The following is a 16,158-nucleotide window of genomic DNA, read 5'->3' as shown; positions in this document are numbered from 1 at the left end:
TATTGGCCCTTTGTGTTCGGCAGCACGAGGTGGACAGAGCGATTGAAGTGGAAGAGAGGCACTACGCCGGAAGATATTGTTAAGCTCTTTGAGGAATACTATGCAAAGCTGTATACAAAGCTAGATATCCCTCTGAGAGGCAGCTCAACGAATTTCTGGAGCTAGGTGATAATGACGCCTTAGAGGGTAGTCTGAGGTACTAGACTCGGCTATAACAATGGAAGAGCGAGGGAACACTCAAGACTCTGGCTCCCGGAAAAGCTGCAGACCCAGACCAAATTCCTTTAGAATTCTATAAAACATTCTTCCCTGAATTGGCTAAGGATCTCTGGAAACTGTTCCATTGCACTTATGCAGGTCACGTAGAGAATTGCACTTTTGCCGATAGGCTTCATTACGAGTGAACTGTAGCATTGCGCTGTTTTTTTCTTTCAATGGGAAAAAAAAAAAATCCGGTTCGGAGTTTACAACTGCTAATAGCTGTAACTCGGAGAAATGAGAGACCCTAGTGCATTGCAAATGCTTGTTAGATCTGCAGCAGGATTTGGGATTGGAAAAGGGGTCTTTTTATACATTTCTGCAGATCCGAGATTACTTGAATAAATTGCCGAGTGATCAGTTCTCACTTGGAAAAATTCGCCCTCCGGATATGTTGTTATATCAGGGAGCTAAAATCGGACAGATTTATAGACTGCTAAACAATATGTCTTCTGTTGTGGGAGGTGTTGGCAGCTTAACTTTGTGTATCTCCAGAGCTGTGTCATGTCTTCTAATTGCAACTGCATGGAAGTATACTGAGCCACCCACGGTACAACAATGGTTTTCTTGGTTAATGAGTTTGTATAATATGGAGAAAGCAATGTATAATTGCAGGGGGAAGGAGTGCTAGAAAACTGGGGCACAGATTTGGTCTCCTTTGACAACACGGATTGAAGAGCGCTTTGAGCATAGTGACTGGCTGCAGTCTGGGTCTGCTAATGGAAATGTGACTGTAGTTCTTGCAATCTTTTACCTGAGTTAAACATATTGGAGAGAAGATGGAATGGATTAGCTAATTATGGTTTAAATCTATGATGGCTTATTAATAGTACAGATGACAGATGTCTGAATGAATTGATGAACACTGCATATTGTAGTGATTAAATATGTTATGCTCAAGAGTGAATCAAACATTTCTATGTTAATCTATATTAAAATATTCTGCCTTACATTTCTTTCAAACTCTGGTGAGTGTTAAAAATGTGGTTGGGATTCTTGGCTGAATGTAAGGCAGGTCACTTGTGTTGCAAATATTATTGAGTACTTATCCTAAGGAGAGCCCTTATTTATTTTTTATTTTTTTAAGTGTTTTCAAAGTCTAAAATATGATTGATTGTCCTTTGAAAGTTATGTCGATCATGGCTGAATGGGTTTTTGAGTAGATGAAAATCACAATGCTAAGGAATTGATGAGCGGTACACAATCCCCTATCACTAAAGCCTCATACTTCAGTGGTATTTTTTCTGAAATGCAGTGAGAACAAACCCATCAGCTAACCAGACGGCTCTATGCATGTTTCCCAATTGTCCCATGTAGATGATATAGGAAAGTGAACTTTGAGACGGTTAATCATGTTGATGTTTTATTCAAGGTTCTTCGACACTTGAAACAAGAGGCCCTGTAAGTAATTCACTCACAAGGGTTAGCAGTTCTTTTCACACTTGCATAATCATTTTACATTCTGATTTAATGTATTCTCTGCCACTTGATAGAATCCCGAGTCTTTAATATTGTATGTAGAATCTTAAGCATATACAATATACCACTACATATCTGAACTAAAATTCGAAATACTGACCAAATTCACATCTGAGTTTGAAACGCCACATGACACCGTAAATATTGGACCAATTTACTGATGTTTTACTTAAGGCTTTTTTATAATCAACACCCTGATTTGAAAAACTGGAGGTTTCAGAGAACAAACTTGTTGACCGACATGTGACACATGCTCATTTTTGTTAAAATACATGGTGTGCAGCATTGCTCTCAACCTGGGTCTTTGTGACAGTGTGAAAAACAGTACTTTTGATGCACAAAAAGAAAATAGTTACAGACAAAAAATATGCTTTAAAATTATATTTGTTGCTTACATCTTGGTCCAGTGAGAGGCAATAGGCTGCCTAAAGTATCTCTATAAATACATTTTAAATAAATCTAGGACACTGAAAACAGAAAGACATATTGCTTTAGAACACACACAACTAAATCTCTCTGAATTAATCAATAATAACTGGCCATAAAAATTAAAATCTTAAGTTGATGTGGCTCTGTTGCTGTAAAATACACTCATTTTCTCTTTAAAATCCTGGTTCTCAGAATGTATCATACTCAAAATGCGAATATTTTTTTTCTTTTCAGTACAGCATCTTAATTAACATAATCTTCAATATACTGCTGCATTTTAAGATGCAAATGTACCCATAGGCGACTATGCAGGATGCAAACCAAGTGGTATTTGTTGTTTTGTCATTGAAAGAAAGTAAAACAAATGCCTCATGTTTTTATCAAAAATCTAGTGACGAAACACAGCTGCCCACTATGGGCAATTACATGGATATAAGAAAATGGCAGCCTTCTCTCAATTGTACTTAGCAGCTTTTCACACTGAAAGCTTTTGAATTCCCTTTTAAGTGTACATTCTAAGGTTGTTGATTCACTGTTGGTTACTGCATTGTCTTTCTTAAAGTCTTGTTTGGTTGGCACGAATGTAAAGTTCTTTAACAAGTATTTTCATTACTTTTTATTGAGCCTTCAGGTTTTCCAAAATCCATTTCAAGAAAGTCATCTGGCACATCTTTGAAAACTTCTTTCTCATTATAATCCCCTTCTTCTATAGATTTCTTCGGTTTACGTCTGCAGAGGCCATTGTTGCACGGCCTTACTAAGGCCAGGCACATGGCTGCCAGCGCCATGCCAATCGCACAGGAGTAGAATGCTGTTGCGTAATTCTGTGTTTGATCCACAAGAACACCTAGAGTTGAAAGATAAGATTTTTTTCGTTAGTGAAAGCAATCAAATTTTAACTATTATCACATTACATGACAGCAATGTCTGCTATTAGACTAAATTCAAAAACGTTACTTTTTCTAAAAATCATCATTTCTTTCTGATTTCACACGAAGGCTTTGTTCCCATTTATTACGGATTCTTAACCAAGAGTACGTAAAATAATCTGCAGTATTTAACCAGCTGAACAGTGCTGTATAAATAAAGTTATAGATATCATCTCCGAGTTCAAATCTGAGGGCATGCAACTTTGGATCTTCTTATGCCCTCAGCAACCCTTTTTGTTCACAGTGACTTTCTGTACTACCTTCAGTGAAGTTCGATAGACTGAGTGGAACCTCTAGGGGTTCCCATTTAGGTTGACTGAAATGCAACAAGCAAAAACATGGATACGGCTTCACTAAATTTGGTATGAGGTCAAAGTGTACGCCACACAATGTGCTAGTTTTGTAATGGTGAATTTCCACTAAGAGGTTTATGATTATCCCCCATATCTACATTTGGGTTGATCTTGAGTAAGGTAAGAATATTTGCACCATGTCATTTTAAGTCCTGCTACAAATAGCTTTGCCCTGCAAAAGATGAGTAGAATGCTCAAGATTTGGAGAATAATCTTGAACTTATGAATAAAACGTTATCAGTTATTGGTCCGTCTCAAGTTTGAAGCCCCAAGAGTAGTTCAAAATTGGTGTTCGATACTTATTAACAGGTGTTGGATTCTACCACCATTCGAGGACTTTGGGCGCAAAAATAATTGGAAACACTGCATTTGATATGAAGTTCGGCTCCAAAACATGTGAAAAAGTACAAGCTAAGGTGGCGATTCCCTATTTTGAATAATAAATACATTTAGAGCTGGGGTTCCTGCATCGGGGTGAGATTTGGAAACCCGAGTTAGAGGTTCTCAAATTAACCCTGCTTCTAATTTAGCTAAATTTGAAGCATCAAGGGCGCATGAACACAAAGCCTGTGGAATACACTGAGATCTTAAGGTTACCGAATTTCAGGTGTTGACTAAAATTGGATGCACCAATGTCTACATTAATTCCACTGTTTGGGTACTTGAATGTTGAGTCGGTACTTTTTCTGGTGCATTTTTGGCCTCTGGAGGCTTTTTAACCATATTTTCCCTTTACATGAAGATAAAACCAACTGTAAACATTCTCCCACTTGGTGGATTGAGGGGTGCCACAATTTCAATAATACTAAAAGTTATACACAAAAATACAAATTAAATAGTTGTCTCAAATTAAAAACAAAAGTTTAGTTTAGAAAAATGAAAAAGTAAACATACCTCCAAGTGGTGGACCAGCCAACCCGGCTATGCTCTGAATGAAAACATAGACTCCAACTGCTGAAGACATCTTCTCGATGCCCACTACGTCATCATCCGCTAGCATTGGAATGTGGGTACCTGCCACTGATCCTAACATACATCCATAAAATGCGCTACACACAGTCAGGCCCCAAAACTCTGTGGCAAAGGCAAAAGAAATGAGAGCCAAACATAACAAAACGACGAAAATTATCTCAATATAAATCTTGCGAATGGGCTTCTTATTAAGAATCCAGCCAGCGCCAATTCTTCCGAAAACTTCAGCGATGGCCATGGCAGACAGCATGTAGGGAGAATGATCTTTATCAATGCCAAGACTGATACCCAGTGGAATGATGTACAGAGAAGGGGCAAAAAATGCAAGTGTAGCAAAAAGGCCATACAGTGCATAACAAATAAAACCACTATTTTTCAAAATTGAAAAGTCCAACAGTGTGACTTTTGTTTTCACCGGAGGACCATGTGCTTCTTCCAGCATTTGGACATTTTCCTGAGGGACAACATATTCTGTCTCTGGTTTCAAGTGTTCATTTTCTTTCTTGGGTGAGGTACCTACTTCGACTCCAGAGTCAATGGAATCAATTGAAGTAATTGTTTTCTCATTTTCAAGTATGTATTCTGTTCCCATGCTGTCTTTTTTTGGAGTTTCTTCTACTTGTACTTCTTTTTGGATTTTCATTGGTCGTAGCAGTGACCCACAAACAACAATATTTAACTGAAGAACACCAAGAAGCAGCAGGCTGTGTCTCCAGCCGAGGTGATCGTTTAGAGCAGTGATAACTAGGGAAGAGAATGAAAAACCATAGTTTGTTAATCTACAGAAATCAATTGCAACATGATTTTTAACGATGCATCACTCAACCTTCAGTATAACATGCTCAGTTTACCTAGTGACATAATATACTTGCCTACTACACTGGTAAATTATACAATGGCATTAAAAAGCATTGAATGTTAAGTTAGAAGTTGTCTCCTAAGACATTAAATAAATATGCTCCTGGTCACTTGCACATTCTTTGGTAAGGAAAAGGAAAAATATTTCACAATATTGATGATGTAGCACGTCTAACTTTGACAATCCTTGCGTAGCGCACAATTGCATTATTGGTTTCTAGTTACTCTATAAGGCTAACTCTACATGGAGGTGTTAACCTAACTTGGGGTAGTAAAAGTTAATATGATTTAAAAATCGTGGCTTGGTAGCCTTATGTTTGACTAGAGTGGGGGCTAAGCAGATTTTATTATCTCTGTCTCATCTTGTTCCATCATGCTCCCAGCTTCTTGATATCTTGAGCCAATGGCAAGAGAACTAGAATTCCTCCCAATTTATATGAAGCCCTTTCTACTGCTGATCCTCACATGAAATGCCTCCGCCTGTGGATCTGGAACCAGGCCGGATCGATGTATACATAAACCTATGCTGATATTCATGTTGATTAAGTGAAGTACATTTCCTAGGGTGACATAATGCGCGCAGTTAAATTCGAAAGGCCTATTACTATTAAAATGCGTAACACTAAACACATAAGGGGTGTTGTTTGAACGATGCCCCCCAAAATAAGACACTCTCATAACGTACTGACGTTTTCTTAACAGGATAGATATTTGTGGTGTTAAATTAGGGACTGCGATCATTTTCTGCGCAGTAGCACATTGCCCTGAGGATGAGACCAAATGTTTACACTTCAATATACATGCTACTTCGAAACCTCTTCACTGTGGAAATGTTGATCACGCTGTCGAACTCTGTGCTCTGATAATAGTTAATCTAAAGGTCGGTTCCTTGTCTGCTTAATTCTGCCACGAGTCAAGACACCCCACAGTAATGATTGCCCCAGCTCAATATGTTGCCATAAGTACCGACGATTGATTAGGCCTTGACCAACTGTATCAACATGCATACTTGTATCTTGGTTGGAAAAGGCATAAAAAGAAAGAAAAGAAGATTTATCCTAAGTTGACATCATGGCTGTCGTTACCGCTTCTGGTTCTTATAATGGCCCAGCCCTTGCTTTGACTGATATAAGGAAGGTACTCTACACAGGTCTTGTGCAAACTAAATCTGTGGAACCTGGATGTAGTGATGTTGCTGCAACTCTGTCTCTTAATAGTAATTAACGGATACCAAACCCACCTGGAACTGTGGGAAAAGGTACTAATGAAAGGTTTCTCGAGCATTCCTAGTTACCATTGATATATTTTTACCCCAGCTTGAAATGTCTTATTCTAAGACTCTCAGCCTCCCCAAGCTCCCCTGTATTGCTGCAGAAGAGATGACTTTCCCCAGCCTGTGGGGCAGGTTTCCACTTATTGCAGGCCCTGATTAATCCACGCCTAAATGTGACGCAAATCAATCAAGAATTCCTGTTATGAATCTTCTTAAAGTAAGTAATTCCTGTTATGAATCTTCTTAAAGTAAGTCAGGTCAAAGAGGCGATTTTCCATATGGTTAGTGATGTGTGTTGTGCTTGTTCCATTTTGTATTTAAAAGACTGTTTAAAAACAAGGCCCGAAATCCACTCCCACCACGTCACATGGCTATTGAAAGCAATGAGTTCAGTTTCAGTTTAACCTCTTTATTCGGTTTACATAAAAAAACACAGACCCTTAAAAATACAAAAAATATTGTCATTGATTACCACAATAATTCATTTTCTCACGCCATCAACTATTGCACACTCAAAAACCAAAAAGTGTCCCCTCCTTTAAGTTCCTTCCCAATATCAATCAGATGAATGTGCGTACATCTGAGCCGCCAAGCTAATTATCTAGACAAGGCGAAAATCAATCAGGGAAGTTGTCACTTCTAATGATCCTAATGGTAGAACGCACATATCTATTCTATAGGAGAAGACAAGTTGGAACAAACCATACTTTCCTATGCACAATGTATTTAGGACAGATTAAGAAAAAAATGCTCCTCAGTTTCCGGACACACTTGACAAAAAGGACAAAAGGGTGAGATATTAACACCATTCCATCTGCTAAAAAAAACACCTCTTTAAAGGCAAGGTGCCATATCGGAACTGTAATTATAAGGTTTTTGCCTGCAGAGGTTCAATCTGGTTCAGGAATGCTTCCTGATGCAAGTGATCTTTAAAATCCATGAACCTAGCTGTTAAATCTCCCACAGTGTCGGGGTTCAGCCATGAGCCCCGGATATCGTCTTTAGGAATGCCAAAGTATTGTTGTTAATACTTTGTTGATTGGTCCATAGATCACCCATATTCAGTTTATTCAACCACTTTTTTTTTTTTTACATAGAGTAACCACGGAATCCTCCCCTTATTATCTAATGCCATTACTTTAATGATTCTCACATAGGAAGTGGTGAATTATTACCCAAAAATCTATGAGTCTAAATGCTGCCACTAGCGCAATATTATTCAAACCAAGATCTAACCTAACTGGAGTTAATGGTACATTTCGTTGTAATCCCAAAATTCATCTCATAAAAGTATTTTTAACTTTTTCAAGCCCCAATACACCATATAGTGCTGCTCTTACCCCATTAGCCTGATAATTGTCTTACCCATCTATCCACTCCAACTCGAACAGTCAGCTATCCATTGGATCCCTACCGTATCGGACTATAGTTCTTTAGGTGGAGCCTATTGATCATTTTCAATAAGTAATTCGGAACTCCTAGCTGTTCAAGCACTGTCCTTAATGTTCCCCTGGGGATAAGGTTAAAAGCTGCATCAAATCTACAAAAGAGGAGCTACATATAGAGTATGTGTCCTTTTTTTAAACGGGAGACCCAAAGATTGTGCCACTTGATGTTTATAATTGTCACACCTGGAATGTGATAAGCTTAATTGAAAATGTGCACTTACTATGTGATAAGAGCAGGAGCAGCTGCCGCAAATCAAGGGGCAGTGGAGGGAAGAGTGAGGTGGCTAATTAAAAATAAACATACTTTCAGACACTGCCAGAAACCTTGTGCTCCTCTTCCAATAGTATCCCAGAAGTACCTAGGACACCATCACAGGCTCCCCACGCAATCCTGCCACTGCTCCCATGCTTGGTCGGCTGCTCAGAAACTGCATGCAAGTCTGTGCAGTTTTCCCAACCCGGCCGTGTAACACAGCTGGGTTGGAGAAACCTAAGTGTGCATGTCAGTTTGGCCAGCCTAAGGTGGCCGGCCAAACTAACGTGCACCCCCTCCATGGCCCTGGCCTGCCCCTCCCTTCACACGCTGGCTCAACTAAGCCAGCAGCTGAAAAAATAAAAACGGAGAGAGTATTTCACAAATGGGAGCATTTATTTTATGATTTGTTATATTGAACTGCTTACCTGGTGCAAAGGCGAAAACTGCAAAACATTCTCCAGTAGAGGCAACTGCAGTAACCAGTGAACGTTTTTTGTCAAAGTACTGTGAAAGTATGGTGACCGTTGGTATGAAACTTAAGGAGTATCCCAAACCTGTGGAATGATAGAAAAGACAGATGTGATCATCTGTTGTAATATTCTTCACACAGAGGTAAATTGTTCAGGTGCTTGGGTTCCGGGCGTATTAATCACTGGAATTTGACCCACAGAGTGAAAGTTAGCAAAGGGAGAAAGAAGGAGGACGCGAAAGATGGGGAAACAGTGACAAAGGGAGAAACGGAGGATGAAAGACCCTGCAAGAGTGAGATAAAGAGACCAGAAGTGCAGGATGGTGGAACTAAGAGGCATGCAGCGGAATCAAGAATCGCAGTCTTAGCATTAGGCGTGGCTAGTGTTCAGTGTTGTTTTATATGTGATGTCTGAATGTGATGCGTTTAAGGCAAGCACAAGCAGAGGAAGTGATGCCAGGTATTAAATAATTATTTTCCATAAATCGATCAAAATTTAAGGTGGAGTGATAACGAAAACATAATTCAGAATCTGGTTCTTCTATGGCAGTGGTTCCCAACCTTTTGACTTCTGTGGACCCCCACTTTATCATTACTGGAGGCCGGGGACTGCCACTGAATATTTTTTGGATTCCGGGGACCCCCCCACTGAGTCATTACTGGAAGCTGGGGACCTAACCTGTTAATATTATTTAATTCTGTAAGCAGTCATGGACACCCTGAGGAGGCTTCGCGGACCCCCGGGGGGCCCCGGGTCACAGGTTGGGAACCACTGCTCTATGGCAGTGGTTCCCAACCTTTTGACATCTGTGGACCCCCTCTTTATCATTAATGGAACTCGGCAGCGGGTTATAATGCTACAGTAAATGTCTCTGCTCTTTTTAAGACCTTTGTGTATTACTGGCTTTCCCGCAACCAATCTACCTATACGTATATACATTGGTCCATAATATTTCAATATTAATTCCAAAACTATTCTCTCCACTTCATTACATTTCAACTTCCCTAATGTCCTGAAAGACTATAGAGATGATCATTCTCCTCAGCCCGGCATGAGGCAGTTTTGTTGTTTTTCTATGATTAATGCCTTAGTGGGATGAAAGCTTGAGTTGGGAGAAAACAACATTGGTCGCGCTTAGAAACTTACCAGATACTAGACCAATTGATAAGTACATTTCATCGACGCTGCGTGCAAAAGATGCGGTGACCATTCCGATGCTGACCAGGAACCCTCCGGCCATAACCACCGGTCGGTGGCCAAACCGGTTACTCAGTACTGTTGACAGTGGAGCTGCAATAAAACAAAGCGGAGTTAGTTTCACCAAGAAAATGATGCAGTTCTGTTTCTGCAAGTGAAAAGAAAAAAAGCAGAAGGCATTTTTACGTTAAGCATTTTGTTAAATTCAAAACAAGGTCCAATTTTTCTTAATCTGCTCTGAAACTCATGGAGCCCTAATCCGCAGAGACAGACGTGTAGCAGGTATGATGCCGAATTATACTGTTTCCTTAGATTCGTAAAATAAAAGTCACGTGGTCAGATCTACGGCATTATTTTATCTTAAAATCAAAACTGTGTGTCAAAGAATACAGGAAGGTGCATCTTTTCATCATTTCAGCATGAAACAAGGAATGGGTTCCTCCGAAATCCTTCATATTTCATGAAGTGCAATGTTTTGTAGACTGAGTCTTACAGACTTCATGCTGCACTGTTACTAAAAGATACATCAATTACGAGGTCAAATGTGGACAAAAAGAACTGCTGCTTTGAAGCACGTTTTGGCTTAAGATCACAATCGCGGTATTTCTTATCCATCATGTTCAGCACATCTTAAAAATCCAGTTTTAAAGTGGTACACCCTTACTTCGGAGGGAAAACTCGCTACTCACCGGTAAATGTCATCACAAACACACATATTGAGATGATCCAGGATATACGACTGTTGCTTTCCTCGAAGTAAGTGATGAGTTCGCCGAAGAAGACTCCAAACGTCTTGATGACCCCATAGGTGAATACTTCCACGAAGAAGAAGGCAACGGCCACCACCCAGCCCCAGCCGCCATCAGGCACTTTGGTGTAAACTTTTGCATTGGTGCAGGTTCTCGCTGTTGCCATGGCAGTCATCCTCGACCTGTAGAGAAATGAGATAGCTTAGACAACCACCTGGGTTCTTTGCAATCTTACACATTGATTTATTTGCTTACTACACAGCGAGTACTTTCTAATTTTAGAAAACTGTGCTGCAGCGCTGCATAGCTAGCTCCGAGTTCTCACTTTCTGTAATGCTGCCTTAAAGTCAGTTTCACTCGTCCTCCTACATTTTCACAGCCTTCTTGCCTCATTGGTCCCTGGCGCTTCCTTGCATGAGAACCATTTTGACTCATTTATGTTGGTAAACTGGGGACTTTGTTGTCCATAGTTTGCCTCTGTGAGGAAACAAAAGACAAACCTTATAGTCTCCTGCTGGTCCCTTACTTCCTCCCACTTTCGGTGGGCAGGCAATGTGATCTCTCCTACTTGCATTACTGTGAATGGATCTAAATGCCAATTTCGAATATTCACCAGAAATGTATCTCAGTTGCCTTTGTGTACTATCGTGATATTATCTGCGAGTTCCCTGAATCATCCTGAATTTACAGTGATTAAGATGGAATGGGGGGAAACACTTATAGAAGCAGCTAGTCTGCCCAATGCATTGGGCACAACAGACACGCAAACAGAGCAGTGTGGTAATCCACCTAAAAGCAACAACTAATTAAAAACGGTGACTTTTTCTTCCCTTATAATGCTAATGCAAGTTTAAAGCAGATTCTGGTAGCAGTATTACCATAAGTAATGGATGTTATGACTTTCCATCTAAAAGGATTTATGGAAAATAGTAAATATATGTATTAAAAAAGCACATAAAAAAAAAAATAGCTTTGTTAACAAAAAGACGGAAAATATGACTGAGCAGAGCAGTACTACATTGTAGGCTGTAGACTGTAGGTGTCTACCTGGCAGACAGGAAGCAGGAGAGGCCAGAGAGTGCAAAGGAGAGGGCTGGAGGGACCAAGTGGTAAAGGTTGAGAAGGTGGAATCCAGATCAGGCCCACTTACATAGAATGTTATGCTGCTTGAGTGATACAAGAGCAGCCCAGAGGGATTTCCTGAGAAGGAAACAGATTGCCTCCCCTTTCTTCAGTACCCACTGTCAGATCTGGCACGTGTTCCCTCCCTAGTAGCCAAGTTTACCTTTCAGCAATGCTTTAAATGGGATGAAAAATGTGGGAGGGTCTTTGAAAGGGGCGTGGCCGAACAAGAGTAACTATGAATCCTTTTTTTTTTTTTTTAGAGGTGTGGCCTATGTACTTAGGGGAGTGATTTAAAAACCTATAATCTGTGGTCATCACAAAGAGTACAGAAACACTTCCCAAGTACAATCAAAATACATAGACAAACCCCTACAACCACACACCCTACATGGTGTAGCATCCTGCTCATGCTTCAGTGCCTCACAAAGGTAATGAGCAGTATTTAGATGTTGGCATACAATAAACTAACATCCTGTGCTTCACGCAAGTGCCATCTAAACAGTAGGTTGGTGCCTCAGAGAGTTTTCTGTTATTGCATCTAACCATGTCACCCCTTTGTCTCAAACAAGCCAGATGTAATGGGTTTGTCAGTGCTTGCTTATTAGCTGTGCTAAATAATGATCAACAATGATTTTGCTGTGAATAATTAGACTGGAAAATGCTTGAATTCGGAATATGAGCCTTTGAATTAAACATTAAAAAGATCTGTGGAAGCAGTAGAGACCTTCAGAATGTCTCGGGCACCAGCATACTGCTCTTCGCACCACTTTTTTCTGCACTCTGTGGCTATTACACAGGGCATGGAAACACTTCGCAAATAGAATCAAACACACAAAGACAGAACCCTTCCAACCATCCAACCTACAAGGCGTAGCAGTCTACTCAAGCAGACACATGCTTCAGTGCCCCACATAAGGGTAGTAAGCAGTATAAATAGATGATGCAGTACTTTAAACTAATAGCCTGTGCTATACACATGGTGCCACCTAAGCAGTAGGTGGGTGCCTCTGTGAGTTTTCTCCTTTTGCATTTAGACATGTCACAGAACATACGCATGTATCCGAATCAACAAGCCAGACCTAGTTGCTTTGCCACTGCTTGTTAGCTGTACCAGATAAAAGAATACAATGATCTTCTCGTCAATAATTATCCTAGCTGCGTGGTGAGGCACTATGATGCCTGGATTGTGCCAGGCTCAGGCTCATACACGTCGCTTCAGATTTCAGAGGGAATGAAATTGGCTGGCCCTGGGCTTAGTAGGCAACTGGTACACTAGTAATGCGCAGCGAGCTTAATTTTGTAACTGCAACTCAATGCAGAACAAACGTGACCAGTCCTGGGATGCTGGAAGAGATACATAAATGAGGTGTGTATGGTGCATGTATAAACTATGACCCAAGAAATGCGGCTTGTATTCTTGTACCTACTGAACTGAAATGGGGGAGGGGCACTGCCGTCTGCAATGGTATTAGTGGGTTAGTTAGCGTGCCCTCTGCGCAGCACAGCGTACCTTTACTGTTTGTATACCAATGTGCACTGCTGAGCACCCGTACTGACTGCATAGTAGTGCACCCCTATGCTCCCACACTAGTGGTAGAGCAGTGTTCTCTAGCCTACAGCGACGTGCAACGGTCCTCGCTGTGTAGTATGGTGCACCTATGCAGGCCGTTGGTGACGCGCGTAACATCTATGGCGGTTCTGTGGTGTGGCTGCTGAGTTCTGTTCAGGATATAAATGATGTCGGGGCGGACTCCTGACATCCAGGGCTGTGCGCAGTCTTGCACTTCTCCCCTGTGATGTGGCACATTACCGGGTGGAAGCTCTCGGCTGTAATGCAGCGCTCCACGCGGAGCCATGTATAAAGCACGAGGGGTGTTTGCTCTGCGCACACTTTTCATGGCGCTCTGGTGGCGCGCGCCGCAATCACAGACCCCCGCCTTGTACAGCCGGGGAGCAGCAGGCGCGCGCGCTTCTACATTTACTTCGCGTATAAAGCGGGAATGGTTGCGGCTGCGCGTCTTCCAGCAGGAGAAAGCTCGGGAGACATTGGTTCTAGAGAAGACCCCGCCGCGCACTTAACACCAGCGCTGACACATTCACTGTACTAAGCACAACACCGAAGAGCACACAAACGTGCTCAATGCTTCGCCTTGAACAAGGACTGAGCGGCGCCCTGACAACTTTTGCTGGTAGCAATATTTTTACGAACAATAAATAAGCATATAGCAACATTTTCAGAATTATTTTCAATGAATACTCTCGCGTGTGGTATATAGTATTTATCAGCGCCTCTAAAGCGGTGACGTAACAGAGTACGTTCACCATAGAAAGTCTGTACAGAAGTTCTGTTCGCAGTGTGCGCCTTCGGGAAAGCGCGCTCTGTGGCTTGTTGCAGCTCTTGGGCTGTGCAGCGCTGTGACGCCACTGACCGGTAGTAGCGCCATATTAGGAATATATAAATAAAGCGCACGAGGGAGAGCTGCGAGTGAAGTTTCTCTGCCAGGATGGCACCTGGGAGTAATTCCACAGTAGAAGACTTGGAGACATGTGGAAAAGTGTTGACTTGTGCGCCAAATATGCAGTTACCTTTAATTCGCTTCCCGGAAAGTAAGTCGCAGAATGAGATCCTAAAAGGAACATTAACAATAAAGGGTCGAGTAAAGATAGCCGGGGACAAAGCTGTTACTTCTGACCTGCAGTCCCTAGCTTCCCCCTGCGACATTCCATGCTCTTAAACATGCCTATTAGGTACCCCTTTAGTTTCAGTAGTTTCCGCATATAATTACCCGACCCCTGACCATCCAGCAGTAAACAGGATATCACTGCCAAGCAAATAATGGGACACGTCGCCCGCCCTTGGGTGTATGTCAATGAGATAAAATGATATGTGGTCCGTCGAATACCTGGGAACTGCACATGGGTGAGCATCACTCGCGTTACCATAACACCGGCTACCAAGCGCTTTTAAAATAACTACACAGCAGGAAACAGATTTCCAAAACACGTAAAAATCTTAAATTCACTTGAATTCTAATTACATTTTTTAATTATGTGAACGTGGCAACTAAATATAGACATTCTGTGTAGCATAATTCTACTTACTTGTAATAAATTTGTGAAACGCATATTCTAAATAACGTGCCTAATCCAATTAGTACAATTGTTATGTAAATTACAAACAACTACTTCTTAAATGTGTAATTTAAAGCAGTTGCTAATTGTGTGTGTGTAGTAATAGAAGCAGTACTCACCAGCAGTGTCCCGCGTTGGCACCAGGAGGTAAGATCTCAGCCCCCTGTAATCCCTGACCTCTTTAACCCTCTGCTCCCGGAGGAGGCGAGCTTGAGACAGGACCCCGTGTGCCCGGGTTCGCCCCCCGATCCCCAGACACACGGCGGATCACTGCCTGCTACTGCTCTCCCTCCCCCGGTATCTCTGCACTGCCAGCCCTCGCTGCGCTCTTGGAATATATACCGGATTACCGGTTTTAGCCGGTCTGCGGGAGCGTCCCCGAGGAGCGCGGGGGCGCGCAGCAGTCGGTGCATCATAGCCCCTCAGTCCCTTCCGCATTGCCTATACTCGCTGGGTTCTTGGAATATGTACCGGCTTTAGCCGGTCTGCGGGAGCGTCCCCGAGGAGAGCGGGAGCGCGCAGCGGTCTGTGCCCCATAGACGGAAAGATGCTGGGGCTGCTTTCAGTGCGGATGCACGCTCGGGTGCTGCTAGATTCCCAGGCACAGGCTACAGCATGATGCGGTGCGGCGATGTTTATGGAAACAATGCCAGCATTGCTCCCATAGACAGACTGCGCTTGCATCGCTGATCCATATGGGGCGAGTGCTACATCCCCTTCAGATCTCAAGGGGTCCGGGTCAATTTAACTTTCCTTCATAAATAATATGGCGCATTCTCGGTGGCACCATATGGTAATGCATGTTTATATACTTGCCGCAATCACAGGCAAGCTGCATTGTGCGGTGACGTGTGAATGAGCCACGAGTTCAGGCAGAACCGCTCTTATAAACAGGATTTCGCTTTCTTCAGGATACAGGACGCTCCTAAATAGCGCGCGCATAGGTATATGCGATATAAACTCAGTGGAGTAACGAAACTAAAAGGGGTCCCCGCTGCAAGGTACATACAGGGCCCGACTCGTGCTGGAAATCTAGTGTAACACCACCAGTCATGGGATTGCAAACAGACCTAAGCGCAGGAGTACTCACGGAACAAGTAATGCAAGCGGCACACGCACGTAGTGGCCCCCTGTCCAGTCCTCCAGATTGGGTAACAGTTCTAGAAGGAGCCAAGAGAATCCTTAACCAGCAGAACGTTTAGAAAGGCATGAGACACACAAACCCTCCCT

General features: G+C 42.2%; 2 protein-coding genes across 8 annotated transcripts in view; one reads left to right on the top strand and one right to left on the bottom strand.

The window, feature by feature from the left end:
* ARSG (arylsulfatase G) overlaps positions 1-16,158 on the top strand; it is a 1,341,775-nt gene that overhangs the window by 486,726 nt on the left and 838,891 nt on the right. The gene's annotated exons all lie outside the window — the stretch shown is intronic.
* On the bottom strand, positions 1,609-15,726 carry LOC138245869 (monocarboxylate transporter 7-like). Of its 2 annotated transcripts, none has more exons than XM_069199851.1 (6): positions 15,048-15,726; positions 10,612-10,853; positions 9,872-10,015; positions 8,681-8,809; positions 4,343-5,164; positions 1,609-3,013 (listed from the first exon to the last, which is right to left on the bottom strand). In XM_069199851.1, exons 2-6 carry the CDS (start codon positions 10,844-10,846, stop codon positions 2,760-2,762), a joined length of 1,584 nt encoding a protein of 527 aa, XP_069055952.1. In that variant the 5' UTR covers positions 10,847-10,853; positions 15,048-15,726; the 3' UTR covers positions 1,609-2,759. The 2 variants fall into 2 exon arrangements, with proteins under 2 accessions (XP_069055952.1, XP_069055951.1); XM_069199850.1 differs by lacking the exon at positions 15,048-15,726 and adding an exon at positions 11,822-11,948.

The sequence above is a fragment of the Pleurodeles waltl genome, chromosome 7 (assembly GCF_031143425.1).
Source record: "Pleurodeles waltl isolate 20211129_DDA chromosome 7, aPleWal1.hap1.20221129, whole genome shotgun sequence".
NCBI lineage: Eukaryota > Metazoa > Chordata > Amphibia > Caudata > Salamandridae > Pleurodeles > Pleurodeles waltl.
Note: the sequence above shows the minus strand (reverse complement) of the source record. Positions and strands in the feature narration are given on the sequence as shown.

Bases quoted from the DNA above. Each gene is read 5' to 3' on its own strand.
- LOC138245869 (XM_069199850.1), bottom strand. The intron at 8,810-9,871 runs GTAAGTTTCTAA...ATCATTCCACAG, and splicing joins ATCAATTGGTCTAGTATCTG to GTTTGGGATACTCCTTAAGT. The intron at 3,014-4,342 runs GTATGTTTACTT...TTTCAACTCTAG, and splicing joins GGCTGGTCCACCACTTGGAG to GTGTTCTTGTGGATCAAACA.